Source organism: Bubalus kerabau, chromosome 1, assembly GCF_029407905.1.
Source record: "Bubalus kerabau isolate K-KA32 ecotype Philippines breed swamp buffalo chromosome 1, PCC_UOA_SB_1v2, whole genome shotgun sequence".
Taxonomy (NCBI): Eukaryota; Metazoa; Chordata; class Mammalia; order Artiodactyla; family Bovidae; genus Bubalus; species Bubalus kerabau.
This window is the reverse complement of record NC_073624.1, coordinates 32369634-32396284: the sequence shown is the minus strand read 5'-3', so window position 1 is coordinate 32396284 and position 26651 is coordinate 32369634. Positions and strand designations below refer to the sequence as shown.

The following is a 26651-nucleotide window of genomic DNA, read 5'->3' as shown; positions in this document are numbered from 1 at the left end:
GATTATTCATGTTCAGAAAGTTGAAGGACCTTGTATATATTACAAAGCTTCAGCCTGTCTCTGTCCAGAGCATATACTCTTTCTACTTAACATTTGTAGGGTGATATATTTTTATTTAAGCTTTGTAACAACATATAGGAGATAGGTGAGGAAATTATTTCTTCGTCCTCACAGAAGAAGAAACTGATCTGCAAAGTATCAGATAACATCTCTGAGATATCTTCAATGGGGAAATCAAAGTGAAAATTTTATGTATGTCATAGGTTAATGGGGCTTCCCAGGTGGTGCAGTGGTAAAAGAATCTACCTGCGAGGAGATGCAAGACACCTGGGTTAAATCCCTGGGTGGGGAAGATCCCATGGAGAAGGAAGTGGCAACCCACTCCAGTATACTTCCCTGGAAAATTCCATGGACAGACGAGCCTGGCAGACTACAATCCATGGAGCTGCAAAGAGTCAGATACAACTGAGCACACACGCATAAATTAATAAACTGTAATAATCTGTCTCAGTTCAGTTCAGTTGCTCAGTCATGTCCGATTCATTGCAACCCCATGAACTGCAGCATGCCAGGCCTCCCTGTCCCTCACCAACTCCCGGAGTCCACCCAAACCCATGTCCATTGTATCAGTGATGGCATCCAACCATCTCATCCTCTGTTGCCCCCCTTTCCTCCTAACCTCAACCTTTCCCAGCATCAGGGTCTTTTCAAATGAGTCAGCTTTCTGTATCAGGTGGCCAAAGTGTCGAAGTTTCAGCTTCAATATCAGTCCTTCCAATGAACACCCAGGACTGATCTCCTTTAGGATGGACTGCTTGGATCTCCTTGCAGTCCAAGGGACTCTCAAGAGTCTTCTCCAACACTGCAGTTCAAAAACATCAATTCTTCTGCTCTCAGCTTTCTTTATAGTCCAATTCTCACATCCATACATGACCACTGGAAAAACCATAGCCTTGACTAGATGGACCTTTGTTGGCAAAGTAATGTCTCTGCTTTTTAATATGCTATCTAGGTTGGTCATAAATTTCCTTCCAAGGAGCAAGCGTCATGGCTGCAATCACCATCCGCAGTGATTTTGGAGGATGGAAAAATAAATTCAGCCACTGTTTCCCCAAATATTTTCCATGAAGTGATGGAACCGGATGCCATGATCTTAGTTTTCTGAATGTTGAGCTTTAAGCCAACTTTTTCACTCTCCACTTTCACTTTCATCAAGAGGCTCTTTAGTTCTTCACTTTCTGCCATAAAGGTGGTGTTATCTGCATATCTGAGGTTATTGATATTTCTCCCGGCAATCTTGATTCCAGCTTGTGCTTCCTCCAGCCCAGCGTTTCTCGTGATGTACTCTGCATATAAGTTAAATAAGCAGGGTGACAATATATAGCCTTGACGTACTCCTTTTCCTATTTGGAACCAGTCTGTTGTTCCATGTCCAGTTCTAACTGTTGCTTCCTGACCTGTATACAGGTTTCTCAAGAGGCAGGTCAGGTGGTCTGGTATTGCCATCTCTTTCAGAATTTTCCACAGTTTATTGTGATCCACACAGTCAAAGGCTTTGGCATAGTCAATAAAGCAGAAATAGATGTTTTTCTGAAACTGTCTTGCTTTTTCAATGATCCAGCAGATGTTGGCAATTTGATCTCCGGTTCCCCTGCCTTTTCTAAAACTAACTTGAACATCTGGAAGTTATGTCTATGTGTATAACCTGTCAATGTGTATATATATAGATGTATGTATTTAAATGTTTTCCTCATGATATTCAACCAAGCACTTTTTAACTGCTTAATCACATTGCAAAAGTCCAAAATTTGTCTAGTTTTATTAAATAAAAGTTTATAGCTCTGTGTTTCTTCACTAAGGTGACCTAAATGCTCTAAAACTCTAGATTTCTGGGCCCCATTCTACACATAATTAAACCAGAGTATCTGGCCTTAGGACCTAGGAATTATCATTTTAATAAGTTTCCCAAATAATTATTCATATTAAAATTCGAGAACTATATCATTTGAAGACACATATAGCAGCTTGACTTAGAAAGTGCTAGATAAGGTATAATGGTAAGTAAGTGATGTCAGGCTATATCCTACAAGATTTTTGAAAGCATCTGAAGGAAGAAGTCTATTTATCTATTAATTAGAGCTTTTTACTATCAGAATTCATAAACAACAGTTTCATTAATCAGTTCAGTTCAGTTGCTCAGTCATGTCCGACTCTGTGTTACCCCATGGATTGCAGTACACCAGGCTTCCCTGTCTATCACCAACTCCCAGAGCTTGCTCAAACTCATGTCAATCAAGTTGGTGATGCCATCCAATCATCTCATCCTCTTTCATCCCCTTCTCCTCCTGCCTTCAATCTTTTCCAGCATCAGGGTCTTTTCTAATGAGTCAGTTGTTTGTATCAGGTGGCCAAAGTTTTGGAGCTTTGATTAACATAGCATTATAATTACATAAGATTAGCACCGGGGAAAAAGATGGTAAGAATTCAGGTATACTAAAATACTTAGAAGATAACAAAGAGTCAGTGTGAAATAGAGTGCATGCGTACGTGCTAAGTCACTCAGTTGTGTCCAATTCTTTGAGACCTTATGGATCATAGCCCACTAGGCACCTCTGTTCATGGGATTCTCTAGGTAAGACTACTGGAGTGGGTTGCCATGCCCTCCTCCAGGGGATCTTCCTGATCCAGGGATCAAACTCACATCTCTTAAGTATCCTGAATTGGCAGGCGGGTTCTTTATATTATCACCACCTAGGAAATAGAGAGTCAGTCTTAAATAAGATATATTTATCTGCTGACCTTTTTCATCGATCTTGTCACAGAAGAGGTAAAAGTTCACACAAGATTGCCATAACATTTCATTTAAAAGTCAAAGTGATAAATGCACTAAAAACCTAAAAAGTAAGAATCTACATCTTTGAAAGTAGTCAGTGTCTGGAACATTTATGAATAGCACTATGACCTCTGAAAAATGATCAAAGAGTTTTAGGTCTAAAGTTAAGAACAGATCCTGACAATGCATGGCTGGGCAGAAGTGACACCCCCAGGGTCTCCTCTTTCCAAACCATAGGAGTTCTAGATTTTAGGGGCACATTCCCAGAAGACCGTTCAATCAGTGTGTGTGTGTGTGTGTGTGTGTGTGTGTGTGTGTGTGTGTATTTTTTAAACAGAGGAATTCTTTCAATTTCAATCTAGTCTTCTTTCTGCACAAGCAAAATACTAGCTTCCATTTCTTTCACTCATTTATTATGGGAAGTTTCCACTTCTGAATGCTACTTTGGTTTTTAGATAATTTACTTAATCAGTGTTCAGTTATATCCTGATCCAACATTCCCAATCGAATTCTCATACTTTTCAATAAGGACTAGTTAGTGGCTTACAGAAATTCCACTGAATATATTTAAAAGCTCTTGTCATTCTTTGAAGGAGTGAAGAAGAGCTCATCCCATTATTATTCAAGTAAAAAGAAGGAGAAGTGGACAAAATGAGACCTTAATAGCTGCTATAATTTAGGCCCTGCTTATCTAGCAAAAACAATTTCAATTGTAGCACAAACAAATCATTAAGAGTAAAAACAGACACCATTCAAATGGCTAGCTTCCTGTACCAAAATGAAAATAGAGTAAAAGGTTTTGCTCCTAAATTTCTTATTCTATTTTACATTTGACAAAAATGTCAAATAAATTTAGAAATGGCTCCTTTACCAAAGAATATATCTGGTTTATTTCAAAACATGAATTATTCTGTAACTAAATTCTCAGTTTGTAATTTATGTTTTCAAAGAGAAACAACATTCAGATTTTAAATATATTCAAAGATACCTGAAACTCTCAAAGTTTTCAGTACAGGTAGCCTTTCTAAAAGATATATGAGACCATTTGACATCCACAAACTAAAAGAAACTTGTTTCTGGAAAAGAAAGTGGGAAATAACTTTTTTTTTTTCCCTAAACTGTACTTCTAGTTCTTTTAAAGGCACGATAATCTGCTTAACATACTCAGAAGAGAAATGTCTGCTTTCAGTGAGAGAAGATGACAATATCTCTCTATTAAGAGTTAAAATACAGCAACAAAATATTCTTATTTGACTTAAAACTTCCTTTCTATTTTAACAAGTTCTATTAAAAACTAGATATACCATCAAATTGATTGGATAAATTAAAACCTGTCATTCTGATGAAACCTTGTAAAGTGTTGATTTTTAAATTCCTCTGGACTCTGAAATTATGCTACCAAACCTCTAGATTATTCAGCACAATTGGACTAGCACTATAGTTGGATGACATTTGAAAAAAGCTAATTTCACAAAGTCATCCCTGGAAGCAATGTGCTCAAATTATATTTTGTAACTGAGTGCAATTAAAATATAAAAAGGAGATAGTAGTTACTTTACATGAGACTTTTCAGGAAACGCAGCAATTCAGTAAGAACCTCTAACAAGAATATAGACTAACTGTAAGAAGGTGTAGCTGAACACCTACCAACACTTTGTAGAAAGCCACGGGAACAAATGTCAAAGTCGATTCTTTCTCAATTAAAGCATTAGTTGTACATGAAAAAGACTTGAACTTTTATTTTTCTGAAAAACATACTCTAACTTCAGATACTGTTCTGAAGTTCATACCACATTGGTCTTGGGGGTGGTTTGGTTATTTTCAGTTGGGAGCGAGCTAAAAATAAATATCTAGGACTCATGCTGAGTGGGGTTTCCTACCACGAAAGGCACAGGCAAGTTCAGCTCCTTATCTGACACATGCCAGAGAATCTTTGTAAGTCATGTTTCGAATTTTTATTTATTTTTAATTGGATGAAACGTCTTTACAATGTTATATTGGTTTCTCCCACACAACAATGCAAACCAGACATAACTATACATATATCAACTCCCTCTAGAGCCTCCCTCCCTTCCTCCAACCCACCCTTCCAGGTCATCACAGAGCACCAGGCTGGGCTCCCTGTGTTACATAACAGCTTCTCACCAGTTATCTATTTTACACATGGCAGTGTATCCATGTAGACAACCTTCCGATTGGGAGAAAATAATTGCAAACAAAACAACTGAAAAAGAATTAGATCTCCAAAATACATAAGCAGCTCATACAGTCCAATATCAGAAAAACAAATATCCCAATCAAAAAATGGGCAGAAGACCTAAACAGACATTTTTCCTAAGAGGAATACAGATGGCCAATAAACACATGAAAAGATGCTCTACATCACTCATTATTAGAGAAATGTAAATCAAAACTACAATGAGGAAACCTCACACCAGTCAGAATGGACATCATCAAAAAAAAAAAACTACAATAATAGTAACAATAATAGAAAACAGTAAATACTGGAGAGGATGTGGAAAAAGGGAACCCTCTTGCACTGTTGGTGGGAATGTAAATTGATATAGCCACTATGGAGAACTGTACATACAGATAAACTTTTTATAGTAATAAAGTATAAATATTTTAAAAATGTAAATTCACAGACTAGTGAATAGGCTACTTTTTTCTACAGAAGTTTACTTCAGTAGGTTTAATCACTAGTTCAGTCTCAGGAGATTGGGGGGTAAATATTTCAGAGTAAAATCATTTCTTTCTTCTCCGTCCCTTTATTTCACTAGCTGGTGCAGAGCGAGACACTGGACTGGAATTTTCTAAAAAATATATTGATGGCTGACACAAGGAAGGGAAGAAGGGTTGATTCCTTTTATAATGAAAATGCTGTGACATGAGTGTGACTTCTTCAGTTCTTGAGCCTAGAAAGCAGATTTTCGGGGAGCCCAGGCAGCTCAGGATGTCTCTCCCACTCTCTGGGAGATTGTTGCGGAGTTAGGTGTTTGCTAACACCCAAACAGGGGGTTGTTTTGTATGACAAGGACTAGCACTGCCTCCTGAAGAGCATTTCCTAAGCAGACCTGTTAACTTCATCCTCTGAAATACTTAGTTTAAAAATAAGAACCATTTGCTTTCTCTGTGCTCAAGCTAGCTTAAAAATGTCCAAAGGAGGCTGATTCCACAGGGGTCGCCCCCAAATAAACCATTCCCCCTGCCAAATTTCTATGACTTCAAACTTCCATTAGGCTTACTTAAGTGGATTATATCTGAAGAGGAGGAAACACTTGCCACAGACACAGCATATTCAGTTATTTCAACTTACTTCAGAAGGTGGAAAAATTCTATTAAAATTCTATTAAATTTAAACCACATAAAATTCTTGCATAAAATTATTTTAATATTCTGACAAGGTACAGTGGGGTGTGGGGGATAGAAAAGCATTCCTTAAATTTTTAAACACACTCTGAGTGAGAAGAACCTATTTTGTTTAAAAAAAAATGAAATAAAACGCATTGCTTGGAAAAATATTTATACATACACACACACACACACATACAGAGGACATTATAAGAAAAGAAGACTGGCCAAAAAAAAAAAAATTTACAAGCCCAACCTCTACATTAATTTAAAGTAATTTCAGAATTCGCCAGGTGAATGACTAGTTATATTAAATACAAACTCAAGTAACAGTTACGATTACTATAGCTTTTTATTATTTAGCTAGTTACTTCAAAGAAAGCTAAATTAAGCCAGCTTCACCAGGAGTGAGATTGAGTCCACATTATTTCTTTTTAGATAAATGTGCTTCTTTGTATATCATGATTCTATTACCTTTTGTTCTTTTTAGATTATCTCCTAAGTTATAGATGAAAACCTACCTACCTCTGCATTTTTATTCTCTAATGCAAAGATAAATAATGTCTTACTTTAAAAGGGAGAAATTCATAAATTGAAAAACATACAGTAACACATACAGATTATAAACCAATATGCACAAAATAAATGCCTATTTAAAAAATAATTCTATACATCTATGTATATAAAGGATCATGCCATATATCAAAAGTTGTCTTCTCATCAATTCTCAATGTAATATATTGGAACTATGCCTAGAGTTAATGAATTCATAGAGTTTGAGGAAAGGAGATGGAAAGAGGGTAAGGAGTGTAAGGGGGGCAAAAGGCCTCATTTAATTTTTTTTTTTTCAATCTTATGGCGGTGCCATAGATCACCAGCAGTTAGACCAGCGACCTAACCCCTTCAGTGAAGGCTCAGAGTCTTAACCACTGGACTGCCAGGGAAGTCCCAGAATGGTGGGACTTTTAAAGTTTGCCTTTTTCATCTGTACATTTTTCTAGGTTCATGCAGTTTGAAATCACGCAGAGCTTCAAAAGCCACCTAATCTCAATTTCTAGTTTAGAAATTACACATTATCAAAAGTCTAGTCCTTTCTAGACACAAAATAGAAGCATTTTCCTTTTGTATATCTATGAGAGTGGTGTTTAAATAAGCAATAGCAAGGAGTCATCAGCCTTTTACAGACACTGCTAGAATTTTCATCCATTAAAGCTACTAGCAGGTTTGTCACTTAAGTTTCCTAAGTTACCAAGATAACAACATGCATTATAAACATAAGCACTTTCATTTCTAAAGAGACATTAGATAACCCAATAACAGACTAATCACCATGGCTGGTCATGTGTTCACACTATATCCATAAGCCATCCCTGTTAACAAATCACACTTTGAAAGGCAAATTCATAATTAGCTGGTAACACTGATTCTGTGTTATACATCAAGTTAACAAAACGGTTCCTCATTAAGGACTGTGTTAAACTCTCCCTCCAATTAAAATCAACGTATTTTAAAATACGTGCAATAATGTCAAAGGAGGAAAATCAGACTGACTTGCCAACTATTAGAGCAGCAAGATTATATACAAATGTGAACAGTTGTATATTAAGTGCTATCATAAAATCTACATGGATTTTCCATTATAATGGAAGAGGTAACATTAGTATTCAAGTACTTCAGCTCTTTAAAAATGTTCCAAAGATTAACCATCAGCCACATGTGTCTATCAAGTACTTGAAATGTAGCTACACCAGACTGAGATGGGCTGTAAGTGGAAAACACACACCACAAAATCAGACTTCAGCACACAAAAAAACAGAAAGCAAAATATCTTGATTTATACGTTGATTTTATGTTAGCATGATACAATGAATTAAATTAAACAGTATTATCATGGATTTCACCTAGTTGGTTTTTATTTAATTTTTTTTTTTTACTTTTTTATGAGGCTACTAGAAAACATGAAATTCAGTAATTTGCTCCTGTTGTATTTCCATTGGACAGCGCTTATCTATAATGTTTACAGGACTGTTTTCATCAAAGCCACTGGGTGACACTGTTTCTCCATTAAATTGATGCAAGTAAAACAATTTCCTGGCAGAGGAAAAAGTCTTGCACATACCCAGGCATGCACACATGTATGCACACACATAAACACACAAAACAGACATCATGTGCTCCTTACAATTATCCATATTCTTAGGATGAAAAAACATGAATACACCTAAGTACTTTTAGTATCATCTTAGCAGGACTTGAAATACTTAAAATCTATAATCATCATCACATTCCTCAAGAATAAATGACAGCTCTAATCAAATCAAATAAGCAGAAGTTGTTTAGTTTGACTTTTCCCAAACAGCTTTCCATCTTCTAAATGGTAATGTTTCTCGTGACTGCCTCTAAAAAACTTACATCCTATTTACTTATATTTTAATGGATTCCCACAGAAACCATGAAAAATAATTCAGATGAACAAAAAACCACCAGCTGTTTTGCTAACAAAGAAATGCTTTACCCATGTGCAGATTCCTTTTCACCTTGAAGTTGAAATCCTGAACATTTTTAAATCGATTCACTGAAAACTAAAATGAAAACAAAAATCAATATTTAAACCACCATCATGCACTCTTCTTTGATGAGACAAAGATTCCACAAAGTAGGACTTTGCAATGCAATTGATATTCATTTCTGGGACAAAGTCTTGAATAATAGAGTCTAAAGGCTGCCTGGTAGATGACCAGAAAACTCACCTTTGTAAGGGCTCCAGAGTTTTGTGTTATCTGTACATTCAATGGGTTTTATTCAATCTTCTAATCCTGAATGAGAATTTAGAGTTGGATTCCAGTGTAAAATCACAAGTGATTAGTAGGTTTAAAATGATCTGCCTAACTCTTTTTCCACTGTTTCCCAGCAGCAGATTCAACTCCAAAGAGAACTGGATAAAAGTCAACATTTTACCTCAGGTTGCTACATACTTTTAGCTGATTCTCCCTCAGTTTCCTTTTCTCTAAAATCAGACTTATTCTAGTCTCCTAACTACAGCCTGCATGGAATTAAGCATTTTAAGATCTCGCTGCAACAAGTTCCTTAAGCCATAGACTACACCTCAGGATAGGAAAGCCACCACTGTGTTAGCTTGAGGTGTGTGTAACGTGTCCCAAATCTTGTATTATCCTTATTTCAGAAGTCCTATTAATGTATACTAAATTACTTTCCACTTCAAAGAAACAATTCTCCCTTGCCTTCAAAACCTAAACCTGCTCAAAACCTAAAACAATTATGTTTAACCATTATGCATTGAGGACCTTCTGAAAATCTATGAAAACATAAAGTTTTTTCCCAGAAAAATGAAAGGATGAACTTTTGCATGAAATATCAGAGATGAGATGAAGGGTTCTGGCTCTAGATTTAAAATCTGCTCTAAGATACTATATGCACTGCTTCAGTGATTACCTAAGAGGTCATTTCCATACTTTCCTGTGATTTCTCCCTTTCTTATGTTGATATCTCATTATCCTGACTAGACTCTAAGCTCTGAAGAGCCAAGGTGCTACATTGTACCTGTATAGAATTTGTATGCTTTTTAGCACAAGGCTTATTAATGCACAGACAAAGCATGTTGACTTGACATTGTATAGGTTCACTGACCAAACACTTTAAGGAATAACATCAGCTAAGGATAGCATCTTCTTCTAAAATAGCAGACATTTTGGGAGAACACATACGGCCAACTAATATTTTCAGCAATCAGTATCTGACAAATTTTTCTCTGAACTATGACTTCTGCACATCTTTTGAAGACTTTTTTCCCCCAGAAATCAAACCTGTGTATTTCATGGTGACAATCGTGTAAGTGTACATTCTCAAGTACAACACTGAGATAATTCCCTAGGGTAGCCTTACAGAAAACATAAACAAAAAACTTCTTTAAAAAAATACTACCAACAGTAAAAGTATATACTGTGAGGTAATTCCTACAAGCATTTAAATTTCTATGTAAAGGAACTAATGTTCATTTGACTATTAAGAGCTCAGCTTTAAGTGCAAGAATATGGAGGTGTCTCTGAATCTCCTGGTTTATTCTGACTTATTTGATACAGCTTCCTTGAAAATAGGAATGTATTAATAGAAAATAAACACAAATTGAGTTTTCAATTTAATACACTTGAAGCTTCTTTTAATATCACACCCAGAAGAGGAAAGGGAGGTAGAGACTCCATGGAGTAGAAGACACATGGCCAATGAAAGGCTTACCAGGTGGTGCTAGTGGTAAAGAACCCGCCTACCAACGTAGGAGACTTGAGAAACACACAGGTTCAATCCCTGGGACAGGAAGACTCCCTGGAGAAGGTAATGGCAACCCACTTCAATATTCTTGCCTGGAGAAACCCCTGTACAGAGGAGCCTGGCAGGCTACAGTCCATGGGGTCGCAAAGAGTCAGACACAACTGAAGCGACTCAGCACACACGTGGCCAATGAAAACAATTCACCAGAAACGTGTAGGATTGTGTCTAATTTCACAAAGCTCAAGAAACTTGCCCTATGCAAAAAAGGTTTTCTGAAAAATCCAACTCCGCCCCCTATACCCTAAATAAACTCACTCTTTTACTAAGATTAAATAACCCAAGTTTTCAATGAAGTGTACATAGACTACTGGGCTGTTACTGGCACAAATCACATTAATCAAAAATCTTAAAATATAATATACATGCAAATTTCTAATTTTGAGGTTCACAAACATCCTACTGCAACATAATAAATGAGAACTTATTGAAAAACAATGTGAAATTAAATTTGGTGAAGACTTTTATTCACCTAGAGTCCTGAAGAGATTCTTCTCAGAGCTGTATTTCCTAACAGAGTACAGCAAATTCACACAAATGTCACTACAGATATAATGAATGTTTTTTCATGCCAGTGTCACTCACCCTTGCCTGCCTGAACCCCCTCCCCCCTAGACTTTTCAAAATGTATTTCATACACAGAGTCACTGTTCTGGTTGTTTATTTAATTAACATGACAGCCCAGCATACACAGCATTTCTTTCAGTTCTACAGTTTTAACTTTTTTACACTTTAGACTCAATACAGAAAGAGTGAAATTACTGTTTGCCTCCTTCCAACCTCTGTAAATTTATATAGATTCACTGACTATTTCTGTCAGTTAAAACACTTTTTTCAGTATGCTTTAAATATCTATATTCACAAAGTAAAATCACAATTTTGTCCCTACATACCAAAAAATTTTCTGCCCTCACCTTTCCCAAGGGATGAGAATATCTTGTTTTTCCTTTTTAGGGTTTTTAGAAGTTGGCCTTAATTAATTTTAATTCTGTCAGCAGGTCATAAATAATCAATATTGTTCTTTGTATTGCCAGATGCCAAGTTATACTCCTGAAACGTGATTGAAGCTACAATTGGATTAAAAGGCATGATTGTTTCTGAAATTTATTAAATTTGAGAAATATGTTCTGTTATCCTGAAATGTATTTAGGAGTTTAAAGAACAATTAATTCTATATTTTCAGAAGAAATACTTTTGTATTTTAAAAATACACAGTAAATGCAAGAAAGTTGTACTTTTTACCAAAGATGTAAGAAGGCCTACCATTGAAAACTACACCTACTACTGTATCCTATTCTTTTTGCTTTGCTGTTTCTGTTTTTGGCTTTTTTTGCTTGAAAATATCTTTCTTATATCAGTAATGAAAAACTTGATTCTTCTTTTGATAACCAACCACTAGACTCGTACAAAAAAACATTACATTCCTAAAAAGCCTGCTCAAGATCTTTTTGCTAAATATGTTTAATTAACAGCCTTAAGGCCCTATGTGTGCAAAAATATTTTGATTTTTAATCTCACAAAATGAAGTATACAGCTGTACATTTCTGACTGAGAGTGTACCCACCACAAAGAATTTTGTCATGAAGTGGTACAAAAGTATTAATGGTGAGGTGAGAGGCATACAGCTTGTGTTTATTTTATGTGAAACTGTAGGCAAAGATATTAAATCCTTCTTAACATGTAACTAAAATAAAATTGCATTGGTTTGCATTCTTTCAAAAATCAATGTGTAAGGTGGTCCCAGTAATTAGAGGGAAAGAGCCAGCCGATTGTGTTGAGTATCAAGAAAAGAGACACCCTTTCAAATACAATATTCAAGTGTTAAAAGTGCTGAATTAAAATTTTATGTTGAAAAACAACATTTAGTAATCATGCATAATTTCTAATAATTCCAGAAATTCTAAGGACCTTAGTGTTTGGAAGACAGGGTGATACTTGCTAAGGGATATAAACATCCACTTAAGAAAGATACATACACCTTAATGGAATCATCTGCTTTATTAACCAAAAAAGTAGTCTGACTCACTGATCTACAAAATCTTGAACCTACTGGGCCAGTAGGAGTGAGTTAAAAGCCATGCAAATGTTACCAACTCTGTTCTTTCCTGAGAGCCTACTCCTTCATTCGCATCTCACAGATACACCCAGTGTCCCATTAATTCTGAGACTGAAGACTAGATCGATCTCTTTTCTTTGGCTGAAGCTGTATTTATGATCAATGCTGTAAAACTCAGTTCTGTATGTAATAGCTGATCTATTGTCTTCATGATGGTTGAGGAAGGGGAAAAGGAAGGCAGGGAGGGAGGGAACTCTTGTCATTTGGTTTGCCTTATGACAATTTTATCATCTATTCTCCTTGACCTTTCAGAATTGAGTCATTGCCCAGAGATAGCTCTTAAGCTAGTGGCTGCTATCATTCACACGGAGAAGAAAAGGTTGGAATTCTCTCACCTTTAAACCTCACAATGAGCAAAGTCCAAATGAAATTCTCCAGAGGACTCTGCCAGCTTCTCTGTGTTTTATGTTCTTACACCTCTACTTAAAATCCACTTGTTGCCTGAGGATTGTCTTAAAGAGTAGACATTCTTTCAGAAAAGAACTCCTAATCAGGTAGCATTCAGGGCAGTGTTATATATGTGTTTTATAATTATTTTGATTCTTGATTTCATAAAGCATGCGGATGACAGTGGTACACTTTGCACCCTTAATCAGAAGTTTGTTTCCTTGTGATAAAACAGATAAGCCATTTACTATATAGCTCCTGAACTTTTCACACAGTTAGGCTAACGTATGAGATATTGCCCTGTCTTATAAGATCCTAGTGCGTTGTCAGTTCCCACCCACCCCCCACAATTATGCTCAGCAACAACTTTAAAGGGTCATATATAAAAACTAGCCTTAAGTAACACGCACACACTTACCCATGCCCTCATTAAAAATTCAAGTAAATAAATTTCTGCTAAATGTCACCTTGCTTTCCCATCAACCATAAAAGATAGTCTCTCATTTTAGAAGAGTCTTCATAAACACAGCCTTAAAAAAAAAAATGGCAACCAAAGAAACTGATCAAAATATATTATGAATATACATGATCGATCGTATGCATCTGCAAAACATGTGAAAATTCAATGCTCAGTAATTTTCTTAGAAGTCTGCAGGCTATTCAAATCATCCATTTGTCAATTCAAACCAGAGAAAACCAGTAAAAATCTATGGGTTAATTAACACTGCTGGTTAATTCCCCTAAACACCTTCTCATCTTAAATCCACCCCTACGCAAATGTTAATAAGAAATTTCAGAAATCGAATTTCAGAGGTTAAATGATATGAATTTGGAGTCAAGTTATTTATGCTTAACTCACAGATTTGCCTTAGAAATTAAGTTTCAATTTTGCAATGATCAGGTCACATTTCCCTGTAAGTTAAAGAAAAGTATACTTGAAATACATTTAAACTAGCAGTGTTTTCATTTAAAAGATGTTCTATCAGTGACTTTAAAAAGAAATTAAAATGTGTTTTCCTCCAATTGGCTTTTAGGGAGCTTACTTTATTCTGGTGATGCCCAGATTTCTACCAAAACTAAGTATCAGTCAGTGGCCTGTTTTTAACTTCACCCTTAGAGTAAGCTAAACCCAAGAAATATTTGCTTTATCTAAACGGAAAGCTAAATAAGTACATTTATTTTAAAATAAACACAGACTACAATGTTGTCATCCATTCTGCTAAATAATGTCAAACAACCACATTCTGTGTAATTAACTTCATTTGAGAAACAAACTAGTCATCACACCATATGGTGACTGCTATTTCTTAGAAATACCCAAATGATTATCCACAGAATAACCTAAAGAGAAAAAGCTTACTGTCTTAGGGTATTCTCACTCCCTAAAGTTGTTCTCATAGTACCATAGGTAGGCATAAACTTAAATGAGAAAAGTGTAAATTTCCACTTGCTATACTTAACCAGCTCTCTACCACCTCCACCCCCAAGTGTCAAATCAGCTTGAAGTAGAGAGGTGAACACTGAAGTTTCCTCAGATACAATCTGCTTTTAAAATAGGAGTTTGTTCTTTTACACCCCTTATAGCAACTGTATTCCATGATCTCAAAACAATGATAATAAGGAAATAAGTCCCCCCAATTCACTAAACATTATCCGGGATAACCTCACTCATAATTCTAGATTCCTCCTCCTCCTCTCTGAAAGATTTATATTACCAGCAATTTAGAAATATTTTCCTGAATTATTATTTCCTGTATAAATCCACTTGAATCGCTAAATATTCACTAAGTATGTAGATACTCAAGAGAAATTTTTTCAAGTCGACACTAACAGCGCAGTCCACGATTCTGACAAATTCTGAAGTTAAACGTATTGCTCCCCAAATTGAAGTTTATGGTTTTAATACAAAACACATCAGCATGGAATAATGTATGTCCCCAAATTACATTTTAAAAAGTAAACTGGACACCACCAAACGCAGCCTCTTCAAGTAAAACATACTGCAAAACCAGAGTATATCAGCACCTCACCTTCAAGCATTCCTTGCTTTAACTCTAGAATATTTTTATTGACTTCCATAAATGTTTACCTGTCTTCTCAGAAGAAAGAAATTTTATGAGAAGAAACAGAAAGAAATTCTATAAAAATAAACAGAAATCTAGCAAAATCCTCGTTTTCAAATCACCCTTAAAAAAAAACAAACTTAATTCTAATATTTCTGCTAAAGGAGGAAAACATGAGAGCACTTAAAAGTATAGACAAGTCATCCGCCAGGTGTAGCACATCTAAAAAGTTGGCTCAGCTGTGGTAGACCCTGCAAAGACCATCTAGTTTTATTACTTATTCGTGTTCCTGTTGTTCAAGTTATAAAATATTGTGCGAGAGGGCGAGAAAAACTCGCTGGTTTCCAAGTCTGAAGTTAGGGCACTTTGCTGGGCTGTCTCCTATTCCCAGCGCTCCAATTCCCTCCACTTTGTGGCGGATCCCAAAAGCTTTCAAGTTTTCCCGAGAGGCGCGTGAGAGGGGGGCTGCAGGTCCTTACCTGCTCCCTGGGGATGCAGGGCAGGGAAGTCCTCCGATGGGACTTGCTGCTGCAGCCGGACATCTCGGCGGACACCACGGAGCTGGACCGCCTCCTCCTCTTAAACACCGGGATCTCTTCCTTGGTCCCAGCGATCAGCTGGGACCCGAAATGCTCCCTCGGAGCCGCCCCCGAGTACTGCGGCAAGATCTGCTCCACGTACCTGGCGAGGAGGATCCCCAGAACGCCGGCCAAGTACGCCAGGTAAGGTCTCCAGGCAACCTTGAACCTCTCTAAGGAAATGAGGGCCACGGTCCTGACCGCGCTAGTCAAGGCGATCATGAGGACGCCCAGCCTCAGCCTCAGCACCAGCCATGTCGCGGCAGCCAAGCAGCTGAGCACCACCCCCGCGGCGGGGAGCGAGAGTAAGTGATCCTCCCCGACGCCCAGCCCAATCTGGACGAGCGCTTCCCCCCCGCAGCAGACTGCCAGCAGCGCGACGGCCAGAGGCAGGCGCACCCCGGCGCGCAGGAGGTACAAGCCCATCCAGAAGAAGGCACACAGGAGACTGAAGAGCAGCGCTGAGGGCTGCAGCCAGGGGCCGAGAGGCGCGCCGCCCCCGGGAGCACCTCCCCGAGGCCCCGGGAAGACGCCCCCTTCTGCTGCCGGGGCTGCTTCCTCCTCCTCCTCTTTACTCCGCTCCAGGTCACAGCCGATCTCCCCGCGGACTAGCCTCACCAGCAGCGCCAGCAGAAAGGACAGGGAGCCCGCGCACAGCGCCGAGGAAAGTTTCCGCGAGCGCCGGAGCGGCCGCAGCACCCGGGCGCCCCAGCAGCCTCGGCAGCCCACGTCCGGGGGCGATGCGGGGCCCGCCGCTGGGGCCGGCCTGGCCTCCCAGTGGCCCGGCGTGGTCCCGACTCGGGCGGCCTCGCCCGGCACGGCCATGGTGCGCCCTCTTCGCGGAGTCCCCGAGGGCCCCCCCGACGCCCCCACCCCGCCACACACACACACACACAGGCGCGCGCTCACGCCCGCTCTTCTCGCAATCCCACCCTCGGAATCCCTCCTGCTCCCAGGCCCGCGAGCACTGAAAGTTTCAGCTTTCGAATAACTCCTGGAGAAGGCTAGATGCTCCAAAGAGACGCCTTCCAGTGAAAAGCTAGCACAGGCAGAAGCGATCAGACTTCCTCTTTTTCTCTCTTAGAAAAGCTGTGCAGCATTCTCCGCTCCACCCCCACCCCCGTCTTCGGTCCTCCGGGGTCTCTCCGGACTTCAGGATTTTAAAGATCGCCCTAGGCGTCCGGCGTGCGGGGGTCGCAGCTGGAGCCGGCGACGCGGGGCGAGCTCGCAGCCATCCTGGGTGCTGCTGCACTCTAGGGGCCCGCAGCCGACGGAGGTCCCCCTTCCTCTCCTTAATGCAGCTCTTTCTCTATCACTCTTTCTTTCTCCTCGGCCGATCCTCCCCGACCCGGCCCCAGGAAGCGAACCGCCATTCCCTGGGGCAGAAAGCACAGCCTTTCCTGCGTCTGTCGGTCCAGTTCATGGCAAAAGGTGGTGAAAACGGAAAAGGGGCTGAGAAATAACCAAGAAGTTGCTAAGTCCCGTCGGAGAGACACCCAGTTGGAGAGACGAGCGGCTGCCGCAAGGGAAGGGAGGGAGGGCGAGCGAGCTGGAGAGGAAGGGAGGGTGGGAGGGAACGGAGGGCGAGAAAGGAGAAGGAGATTTACAGGTTTTTTTTTTCCTTCTTTTTGGTGCGGGGTTGATGGTGATTTGCAGTTTTGCAGAAGGGAGGAGAGTGGAGACGACTGATTAAAACTATAAAAAAGCAGGCAGCTGGAGTGATCTGCAATCCCGCTTGCTTGCTTTAAGGCAACTCCCTAGGAAAGCGTTCCCAGCCCTGCTCCCGCCCCTCCCCGGAGGAGGCGCTCTTCTTAGCTCGGGCTTCTTTCCCCGGAGCCGAGCCGGGCTGCTCTGCCAGCATCCTGTGGAAGGAGTGGCTCAGACCCGTCCACCGCCGGGCTCGCAGCCTCCCGGGGCTCCAGGGTCTCAGGCTGGCCCTCACACAGGGCTGCCCAGGATGTTGGAGTGAAAAAAGGATGGCGCTTGGATACTTATCTCTAGAGGGGAGTCCGCAGACTTCCCACTGTCCTGAAAAATGACAGCCACATCTACTGTCTGGGTGATTCAAAGATGCTTATAGACTCAAGTCAGGTCCAACAGCAAATCAGTGTCAGGGGGCATTGTAAGGCCTTGACTGCTCCTGCTGGAAAGTCTGTTTCGACAGAGAACCTAGGCTTTCCTGTTGGTCCAAACAATGGAAAATTTCAACAAGTTACCTAGACTCAAATAGCATTATTAAAGAGAAGGGGGAAGGGGAGAGCTCTCTTGTTATTGTTGTTACTTTAAAAAATACAGTGTATGAGAGTATTAGTCAACAGTTGTTGATGATGGATGGTAAATTACATTGAGATTAAGTGGCCCTAGCCTCAGAGAAGTGTACAAAGTAAGGAAGCTCAAACAATCAGAAATATTTAAAAAATCTCAAAGTGGGGGGATAAGAACAGGTAGGTTAACACTAGGAAAGATCTGAAAAGCTGCCTATGGTGAAATTGTCTACCATGAAAAAAGCTTGTGAAAAAAAAAACCAGGACCCTAGTTATTCATGTTTATAGGCTACACGTTTCAAGCGCTGTAGTAATGTTGAATTTGAGAAACTAAAAGTAAAAAATGTTAAGCTAACTCTTGGCAGATTATGAAAAAATAGTATCTTTTTAAAAAGTCCATCAGTGTGGAAAGTTGGTTTTTTTAAATACTGAACACAAGACCAGTCCACTCTTGTTCATTTTTAATATGGCTACCTTAAATGTAATTTGCCCTCACTAATAATAATAAAGATAATCCAATTTTGTTTTTAATTATCTGAACATTCCAGGGTAAAGTGTGTGTGGAAGCTGGAGTATTTGGGTAATTGGCTCAATGAAAGTGAAAAAAAAGTGAAAGTGTTAGTTTCTCAGTCATGTCCAACTCTTTGTGACCCCATGGTCTGTAGCCCACCAGGCTCCTCTGTCTGTGGAATTCTCCTGGCAAGAATACTGGAGTGGGTAGCCATTCCCTTCTCCAGGAATGGAACCTACATCTCCTGCATTGTGGGCAGATTCTTTAACCTCTGAGCCACCAGGGAAGCCCAATTGGCTCAATATGCTATTGTATTTTATGTGTAGAGATGAAGCAATCTAAAGAAAAGATAAAGGAGATACCTGAAAAAGAAAATTGTGAGACAGGGGAGAAGTTAGCTTAAAACCTAAGCTTAACTTTGTTGGAAACAGCCTGCTTTAGTTTGGGGCAGATGTTAATACTTAAATCAGGGTGTAAGTGGATATGAGGAACTGTGATAATACAGCTTCTCTCCATCAGATGTCCAGAACCGTGTTACCACATGGAAAACAAGTTGGGCAGCTAGTCAATGGCAGTGGGCACCATCTGTTTAATAATTAAACAGGAGCAACGATCTCTTTGCCAAAGACAAATGAGCCCCTAGCCTGCCGCTTTTTTGAGTTTTCTTTTTTAGACATATGGTTCATATGCCAGAGCCTACCTGAAACATTTGAGTGAAAAGCCTTGATTGGAATATCGTGATGAAATTCACTGCCATCAAGAAGAGCATATTAAAATGAAAAACTGTTAAGATCTGGGCATATATCAAGATTAGCAAGAAAGGAATAGTGAGAATTTTAGAGTATTTCCATTTTTCCCTGTACCCTACTGCCACAAGAATCTCAGTTCTTTAGGAAAAAAACAATAAATCACCATAAAAACTGAACTTGTAAGAGATGGAATGTAGATATTAAAGAAACATTGTGACCAGGAGAACATAAGAATGGCATCTGTTAATGGCAGCAAAACAGAAACACTAGGCCTGTATGTTAATTACATTCTTGAAATGTTCCATTGTATTATAGAGGCAGTGTCCTGGTTTCTCCAAAATCTCAGTAAGCCTCACAACCAGAAAGTTATTTTTTCTACCAAAAGAAAAGAAGGTAGATTCCACCTCTCCTGGCATTACCATCCAGAATCTGGAGGCAGCGAAATGAAAACAATAAAATCTTCTTAGGTAGATGCCGAAAGTTGCAGAGCTGTACTACCTGAAAGAAGTGTCTAGCAGTGTATGTAACATATTAAACATGTAAATATGTTTAGTGGACATATAAAGTGGACACTGAGCAACCATATAGAAATAAAAGTTGTCCATTTTCTCCAGACAGTTCAGTTCAGTTACTCAGTCACGTCCAACTCTTTGCAACTCCATGGACTGCAGCATGCCAGGCCTCCCTGTCCATCGCCAACTCTCAGAGTTTACTCAAACTCATGTCCATTGAGTCGGTGATGCAATCCAACCATTTCATCCTCTATCGTCCCCTTCTCCTCCCACCTTCCATCTTTCCCAGCATCAGAGTCTTTTCCAATGAGTCAGTTCTTTGCATCAGGTAGCCAAAGTATTGGAGTTTCAGCTTCAGCATCAGTTCTTCCAATGAATATTCAGGACTGATTTCCTTTAGGATGGACTGGTTGGATCTCCTTGCAATCCAAGGGACTCTCAAGAGTCTTCTCCAACACCACAGTCCAAAAGCACCAATTTTTCATCTCTCAGCTATTTTTATAGTCCAACTCTCACATCCACCCATGACGACTGGAAAAAAATATAGCTTTGACTAGATGGACCTTTGTTGGCAAAGTAATGTCTCTGCTTTTTAATATGCTGTCTAGGTTGGTCATAACTTTTCTTCCAAGGAGCAAGCGTCTTTTAATTTCATGGCTGCAGTCACCATCTGCAGTGATTTTGGAGCCCCCAAAAACGAAGGCAGCCACTGTTTCCACTGTTTCCCCATTTGTTTTCCATGAAGCGATGGGACCAGATGCCATGATCTTAGTTTTTTGAATGCTGAGTTTTAAGCCAAAGTTTTCACTCTCCTCTTTCACTTTCATCAAGAGGTTCTTTAGTTCCTCTTCACTTTCTGCCTTAAGGGTGGAGTCATCTGCATATCTGAGGTTATTGATATTTCTCCTGGCAATCTTGATTTCAGCTTGTGCTTCTTCCAGCCCAGCATTTCTCCTGATGTACTCTGTATAGAAGTTAAATAAGCAGGGTGACAATATACAGCCTTGATGTACTCCCTTCCCTATTTGGAACCAGTCTGTTGCTCCTTGTCCAGTTTAACTGTTGCTTCCTGACCTACATACAGATTTCTCAGGAGGCAGGTCAGGTGGTCTAGTATTCCCATCTCTTTCATAATTTTCCACAGTTTAATGTGATCCACACAGTCAAACGGAGAAGGCAATGGCACCCCACTCCAGTACTCTTGCCTGGAAAATCCCATGGATGGAGGAGCCTGGAAGGCTGCAGTCCATGGGGTCGCTGAGGGTCGGACACGACTGAGCGACTTCACTTTCACTTTTCACTTTCATGCATTGGAGAAGGCAATGGCAACCCACTCCAGTGTTCTTGCCTGGAGAATCCCAGGGACGGGGAAGCCTGGTGGGCTGCTGTCTATGGGTTCGCACAGAGTCGGACACAACTTAAGTGACTTAGCAACACAGTCAAAGGCTTTGGCATAGTCAATAAAGCAGAAATAGATGTTTTTCTGGAACTCTCTTGATTTTTCGATGATCCAGCGGATATTGGCAATTTGATCTCTGGTTCCTCTGCCTTTTCTAAATTCAGCTTGAACATCTGGAAGTTCACAGTTCATGTGCTGTTGAAGCCTGAGCATAACTTTACTAGCGTGTGAGATGAGTACAATTGTGTGGTAGTTTGAGCATTCTTTGGCATTTCCTTTCTTTGGGATTGGAAATAAAAAGTGACCTTTTCCAGTCCTGTGGCCACTGCTGAGTTTTCCAAATTTGCTAGCATACTGAGTGCAGCACTTTCATAGCATCATCTTCCAGGATTTGAAATAGCTCAACTGGAATTCCATCACCTCCACTAGCTTTGTTCGTAGTGATGCTTCCTAAGGCCCACTTTGACTTTGCACTCCAGGATGTCTGGCTTTAGGTGAGTGATCATACCATTGTGATTATCTAGGTCGTGAAGATCTTTTTTTGTATAGTTCTGTGTATTCTTGCCACCTCTTCTTAATATTTTATGCTTCTGTTAGGTCCATACTATTTCTGTCCTTGATTGTGCCCATCTTTGCATGAAATGTTCCCTTAGTGATGAGTTCTCATTCAAGAAGGTGACAATACAGCCAAAGTATCATGAAAATGTGGTACACACAGAAAAAGAATATGGAAAATGCAAAGAATATTCAAAAGACTTACTAAAGCTCTCCACTTAGCCAAAGTCAGGGATGTTTCCATGAGGATTTTGTGAAGAGGATTTAGAAATTAACCCCATTGCATATCACTTGCATTTTGCCAGATATAGTTATCACTGGAGAAATTATTTTAAATTTAACAGTTTACACCCCACAGTATGGGTTCACTCATTCTCCACAACACACTTGACCTCTGTGTACGTATATCCAATTGGTAACCAAAATATGAAATCCTATGGCCAGAGGAGCCTGGCGGGCTACTGTCCATGGGGTCGCAAGAGTCAGACACTACTTAGCAGCTAAACCACCACCATCCAAAACACAATTCTTAACTTTCAGCCCCCTCGCTACCCTATCCTTCTATCATCAATCCCCAGACATCCAGCCTATTTCTCCTCAATCCTCCCCTACCCCAAGAAAAAATCATTACCACCTACCTAGTTCTCACACCTCTTAAGAGGGTATTACCCTCTATTCTTTCCTCTGTTTATCTTGCTCTCATTCTTGTCTCTTAGCAAGTGCACTTGGTTCTATTTCTAAAATACAACCTGAATCCATGAACTTTTCACCATCCCTCTTTGATAACCAATTCAAGACCCACCATCATCCCTGGTCTGGACAACTGCTATAAGTTGGTGATGCTCTTCTATCTCATTTTCTGCACAATAGCCAGAGTGATCCAATGATGTCACTTTTAAACTCAATGATGTCACTCCCTCCTTAAAAACCATCCAAAGGCTTCCATTGACCTTGCAGAATCCAGAGTTCCCCAACAGCCTGCAAGGACCTTTATGATCTTTCCAAGACACTCTCTGAGACCTCTTGTCCTATTCCAGCTTTACTTCACTGTGCAACACTGCCCATTAGTAATTTTTTCTATGATAAAAAATACTCTGTACTTCAAATATGGTAACCACTAACCATGGGTAGCTGTTGAGCCCTTGAAACATGGTTAGTGCCACTGTGGTAGTGATTTAGTCACTAAATCATGTCTGACTCTTACAGCCCCATGGACTGTACCCCACCAGACTCCTCTGTCCATTTTCCAGGCAAGAATATTGGAGTGGGTGGCCATTTCCTTCTCCAGGGGATCTTCCTGACCCAGGGATGGAACCCAGGTCTCCTGCACTTCAGGCAGATTCTTTCTTGACTGAGCTATGACTTTTTGTATTTAATTGTCCACTGAGGAACTGAATTCTTGTATTTAATTTTAACAGCCTCATGTGGCTAGTGGCTTCTGAGGGAGAGTACATCTCTTGCTCCTCAAGCTATCTTGCTGTTCTTTGTCATGTCAAATCGGGACCTTGGTATCTACAGATGTTCACAGAACTGGCTCCTTCTGCCCCATCAGTTCTAACTTCAAATATGGCCTGCTTAGAAAGGCTTTTCCCCAGCAATCTTAAAAAGTCTTGGGACTCCATTTGCACATGTGCATTTTCAGTCACTCTCACATTGACCTGTCTCATTTTATTTGTAGGACTTATCGCTACCCGAAAGGTTCTTGTTCATTCATTTTTTTCTTGTTCATTGTTATTGTTAAAGACAATCTCCATATACTTTTACATATAAATGCTCAAGGGGGTAGATGCCTCAAGATCTGCATTGAAGATTTGGTTGCCCAGATTGGACCCATAGGCAAAATCATGCAAGCAAGTACTTTCAACAGAAAGTTGCGTTTTTCAAAATTGCTCAATAAATTACTCATTTAGAAGAGCAACATGTAATAGCCAACATTCTGAAAACTTTATACTGCTTCTCAGATGACATGTCCATCATCTACAGCAGGTTTCTGACAAGCATGGGGAAGTCATTTAAATACATGCTTTTGGTTGCAAGTCAGATGAGAAATCCAGAACCAGGAGTTTTCTGAATATAAATTACTGCCTAAAGAGTCATAGCTCATATCATAACCTAGCTACTCCAATTAACACTTCTTGAGTGGCTGAATTTAAGTTTAAAAATTAAAACAATTTGGAAATATAGGCCTTATTAACACATTATTCCACATCCAGTTAGGGAAAAATGTAGAAAATTGCATTTTTGGGATGCAATTACATAGAAATGCTCAAGTGGGCAGATGCTTCAAAATCTACATTGAAGATTTTGTTGTCCCGATTAGAAAGTTAAATTTGCTCAGTCATGTCTGACTCTATACAGTCCATGGAATTCTCCAGGCCAGAATACTGGAGTGGGTAGCCTTTCTCTTCTCCAGGGGATCTCCCCAACCCAGGGATCAAAGCCAGGTTTCCTGCATTGCAGGTGGATTCTTTATCAGCTGCACCACTAAGGGAAACCCAAGAATACTGGAGCGGGTAGCCTATCCCTTCTTCAGCAGCTCTTCCCTACCCAGAAATCAAATCAGGGTCTCCTGCATTGCAGGTGGATTCTTTATCAACTGAGCTATCAGGTAAGCCCCATTAGAAGTCCCAATGAGACTCATAGACAAAATCATGCAAGCAATGCTTTTCACAGAAAGTTACTTTTTAAAAAACTGCTTAATAAATTACTTATTTAGAAGATAAATAAGTAATAGTCAACATTTTTCCTCCCCATCTGTGGAATGTTGCCCCTCTTTTTCATTCCCAAAGATTTTAAGTAACATCTTTGGATATATACAATAGTGAACTGGTGTAAAAACCCTAAAAAGTGAAAGCAAGATGTAAGAACAAGTTTCCTCTACAACACTTACTCAGGGAGCCAGATTGTCTACAGTACAAACCACCAGGACAGTTCACTTCAGCTTCTGTGTCCTCTGCCTCCCCAGTGTCGGAGAGCTGGCCTTTCTGACATCGCATTTTGGGTGCTAAAGGCTGGCTCAACCTTTTCTAAACAAATCATTAAGGAAATCAGAGTGCTTTCAGTACAGGGATTCCCAACCTTGTTCACATGATAGCACATACAGAAAACGATAACATTTTGTTGTCACGTTGGATTAAAGGAACAAAGCTTTTCGCAGACAAAGACTTCAGGCCTGGATCCTGAGAGATTAAAATCTCAGGCATACCTCTAAACTTTGGCACATTAGCTGGGAATTTACGAGACATCTAGTATTTCACACACTAATAAAATGTGTTATTCAGTTGTATTCTTTATGAAGGCTGTTAAAATAAACATGGGGTGAATCCCAAGATCTCAGTAGCTTGTCAACTACGAGAGTCACAGGTTTTAGGATATCTTTCATATCACTTCCCCATAAATTCCCTCAGTTGGTCTGCAACACAAATCCATGATCTTGATCTAGTTGTAAAATATGGCAATGAGACACACTATGTTTGATTTATAAAATAGATGTGATCATGATTAGGCCTAGAATCCAAATCTTTCCTCCCATTCATTGATGGGTATCCATTATCCACCAGGTCCACATTTGTTATCCTGGTTGCTCACATCAGTAACTGATCAGTCACATCAGTAACTGATCAGTCACATCAGTAACTCTTTGTTCTAGACATGCAGGTGCTGTCACACTTTGGAAAGTGAATTAGTATATAAAAATGAAATATATATTCTGTTAGAGTTTTAGAAATAATGATAAATTGTGTGTGTGTGATATCAGCATATTTTCACTTATTGAGTCTTATCTTTTAATACATATATATCAAAAGGTGATGTTCTATTCAAAGGGGAAAACAGCTTTCATTTACAGAATTCTTTGTACCCTCCATGTCTCAATCTTAGAAGATTATAAGATTATTAAGGAAGAAAGAACTCACAGGGTAACAGAGTACCTGAATCAAGCAAAAGAGTGTGAATACATATATTGAATATCTGTTTTTTTACAGATAGCAAATATTATGGATATTATAAGTTTTAGAGCTTTAATACTGCTTATATTATTAAAGAGATTTATTAAAATAGATTATTTTACTTCTTTGCTCTAGCATCATAGGCAAAACAAATTTAATTGACCCTTTCTGTGCTGATTCAAAATCCTGTGGTGTCTCAGGCCCATTATCATGAATAGTAATTTTCAGTTGTATCTGTGGAAGTAAATGGTGGTGGAAGGAAAGGACTGAATGTGAACTGCTTTCTGTTCAGTAATAATTATTTAAAAATAACCCTCATTTCAAAATAAAGCAATATGTTGGCAAAAGCCTAAGAATAATACTATTTTATGAAGAATAAGCAATTTTGCTTAAAATGTAAATGGAATGGGTAACAATATGAAAAAAATAAAAATAAACTTCTTTGTGGGGAGAGGTAGAAGGAAGAAAATACAGTGCCTGCCAAGTAAATGACTAATAAATTGTCCAAGACTAAGCTCTGACTTCATGAGCAAATATCTCAGTTCTATAACTGGTACTGGATATGTAGACCATTCTAAAATGGAGAACTTAAGGATAATCTGTGCTTTCCAGTAGAGAATATTTAGAGAAAAATTTGAGTGTTGCTTGATAGAAAGGAAAATGTAAGTATAGGCTATTTCTTTTGATGTTCCAATATCACTGAATTTTAAATTTAGTTTTTAATTTACCCTCAGAAGTTATATCACCTGGAGAAGGAAATGGCAACCCACTCCAGTATTCTTGCATTGGAAATCCCTCGGGCAGAGGAACCTGGCATAATACAGTCCATGGAGTCTCGAAAGAGTAGGATGACTTAGTGACTAAATAATGACAACAACAAAAGTCATACTAACCACCAAATTTTTGTTCCTGTGATAGTCAAATACCAGGACAAAATTTATATATAGCTCAGAAACATCTGTGGCCTATAAACGTAATCCTCTTTTATATGAAATCTACCAGTGTTTTGTATGAAATGTTCCCTTGGTATCTCTAATTTTCT

General features: G+C 39.3%; 1 protein-coding gene across 2 annotated transcripts in view; it reads right to left on the bottom strand.

The window, feature by feature from the left end:
• PDE3A (phosphodiesterase 3A) overlaps positions 1–16528 on the bottom strand; it is a 363124-nt gene extending 346596 nt beyond the window's left edge. The window contains exon 1 of one of the 2 annotated variants that reach the window (XM_055571490.1): positions 15574–16528. In XM_055571490.1, the coding sequence (XP_055427465.1) occupies positions 15574–16497 (924 nt within the window). In that variant the 5' untranslated portion in view covers positions 16498–16528. Of the gene's footprint in view, positions 1–15061; positions 15528–15573 lie in introns of those variants that run through there. The other variant, XM_055571510.1, reaches the window with a different exon arrangement.
• Between the last annotated feature and the right edge of the window lie 10123 nt (positions 16529–26651).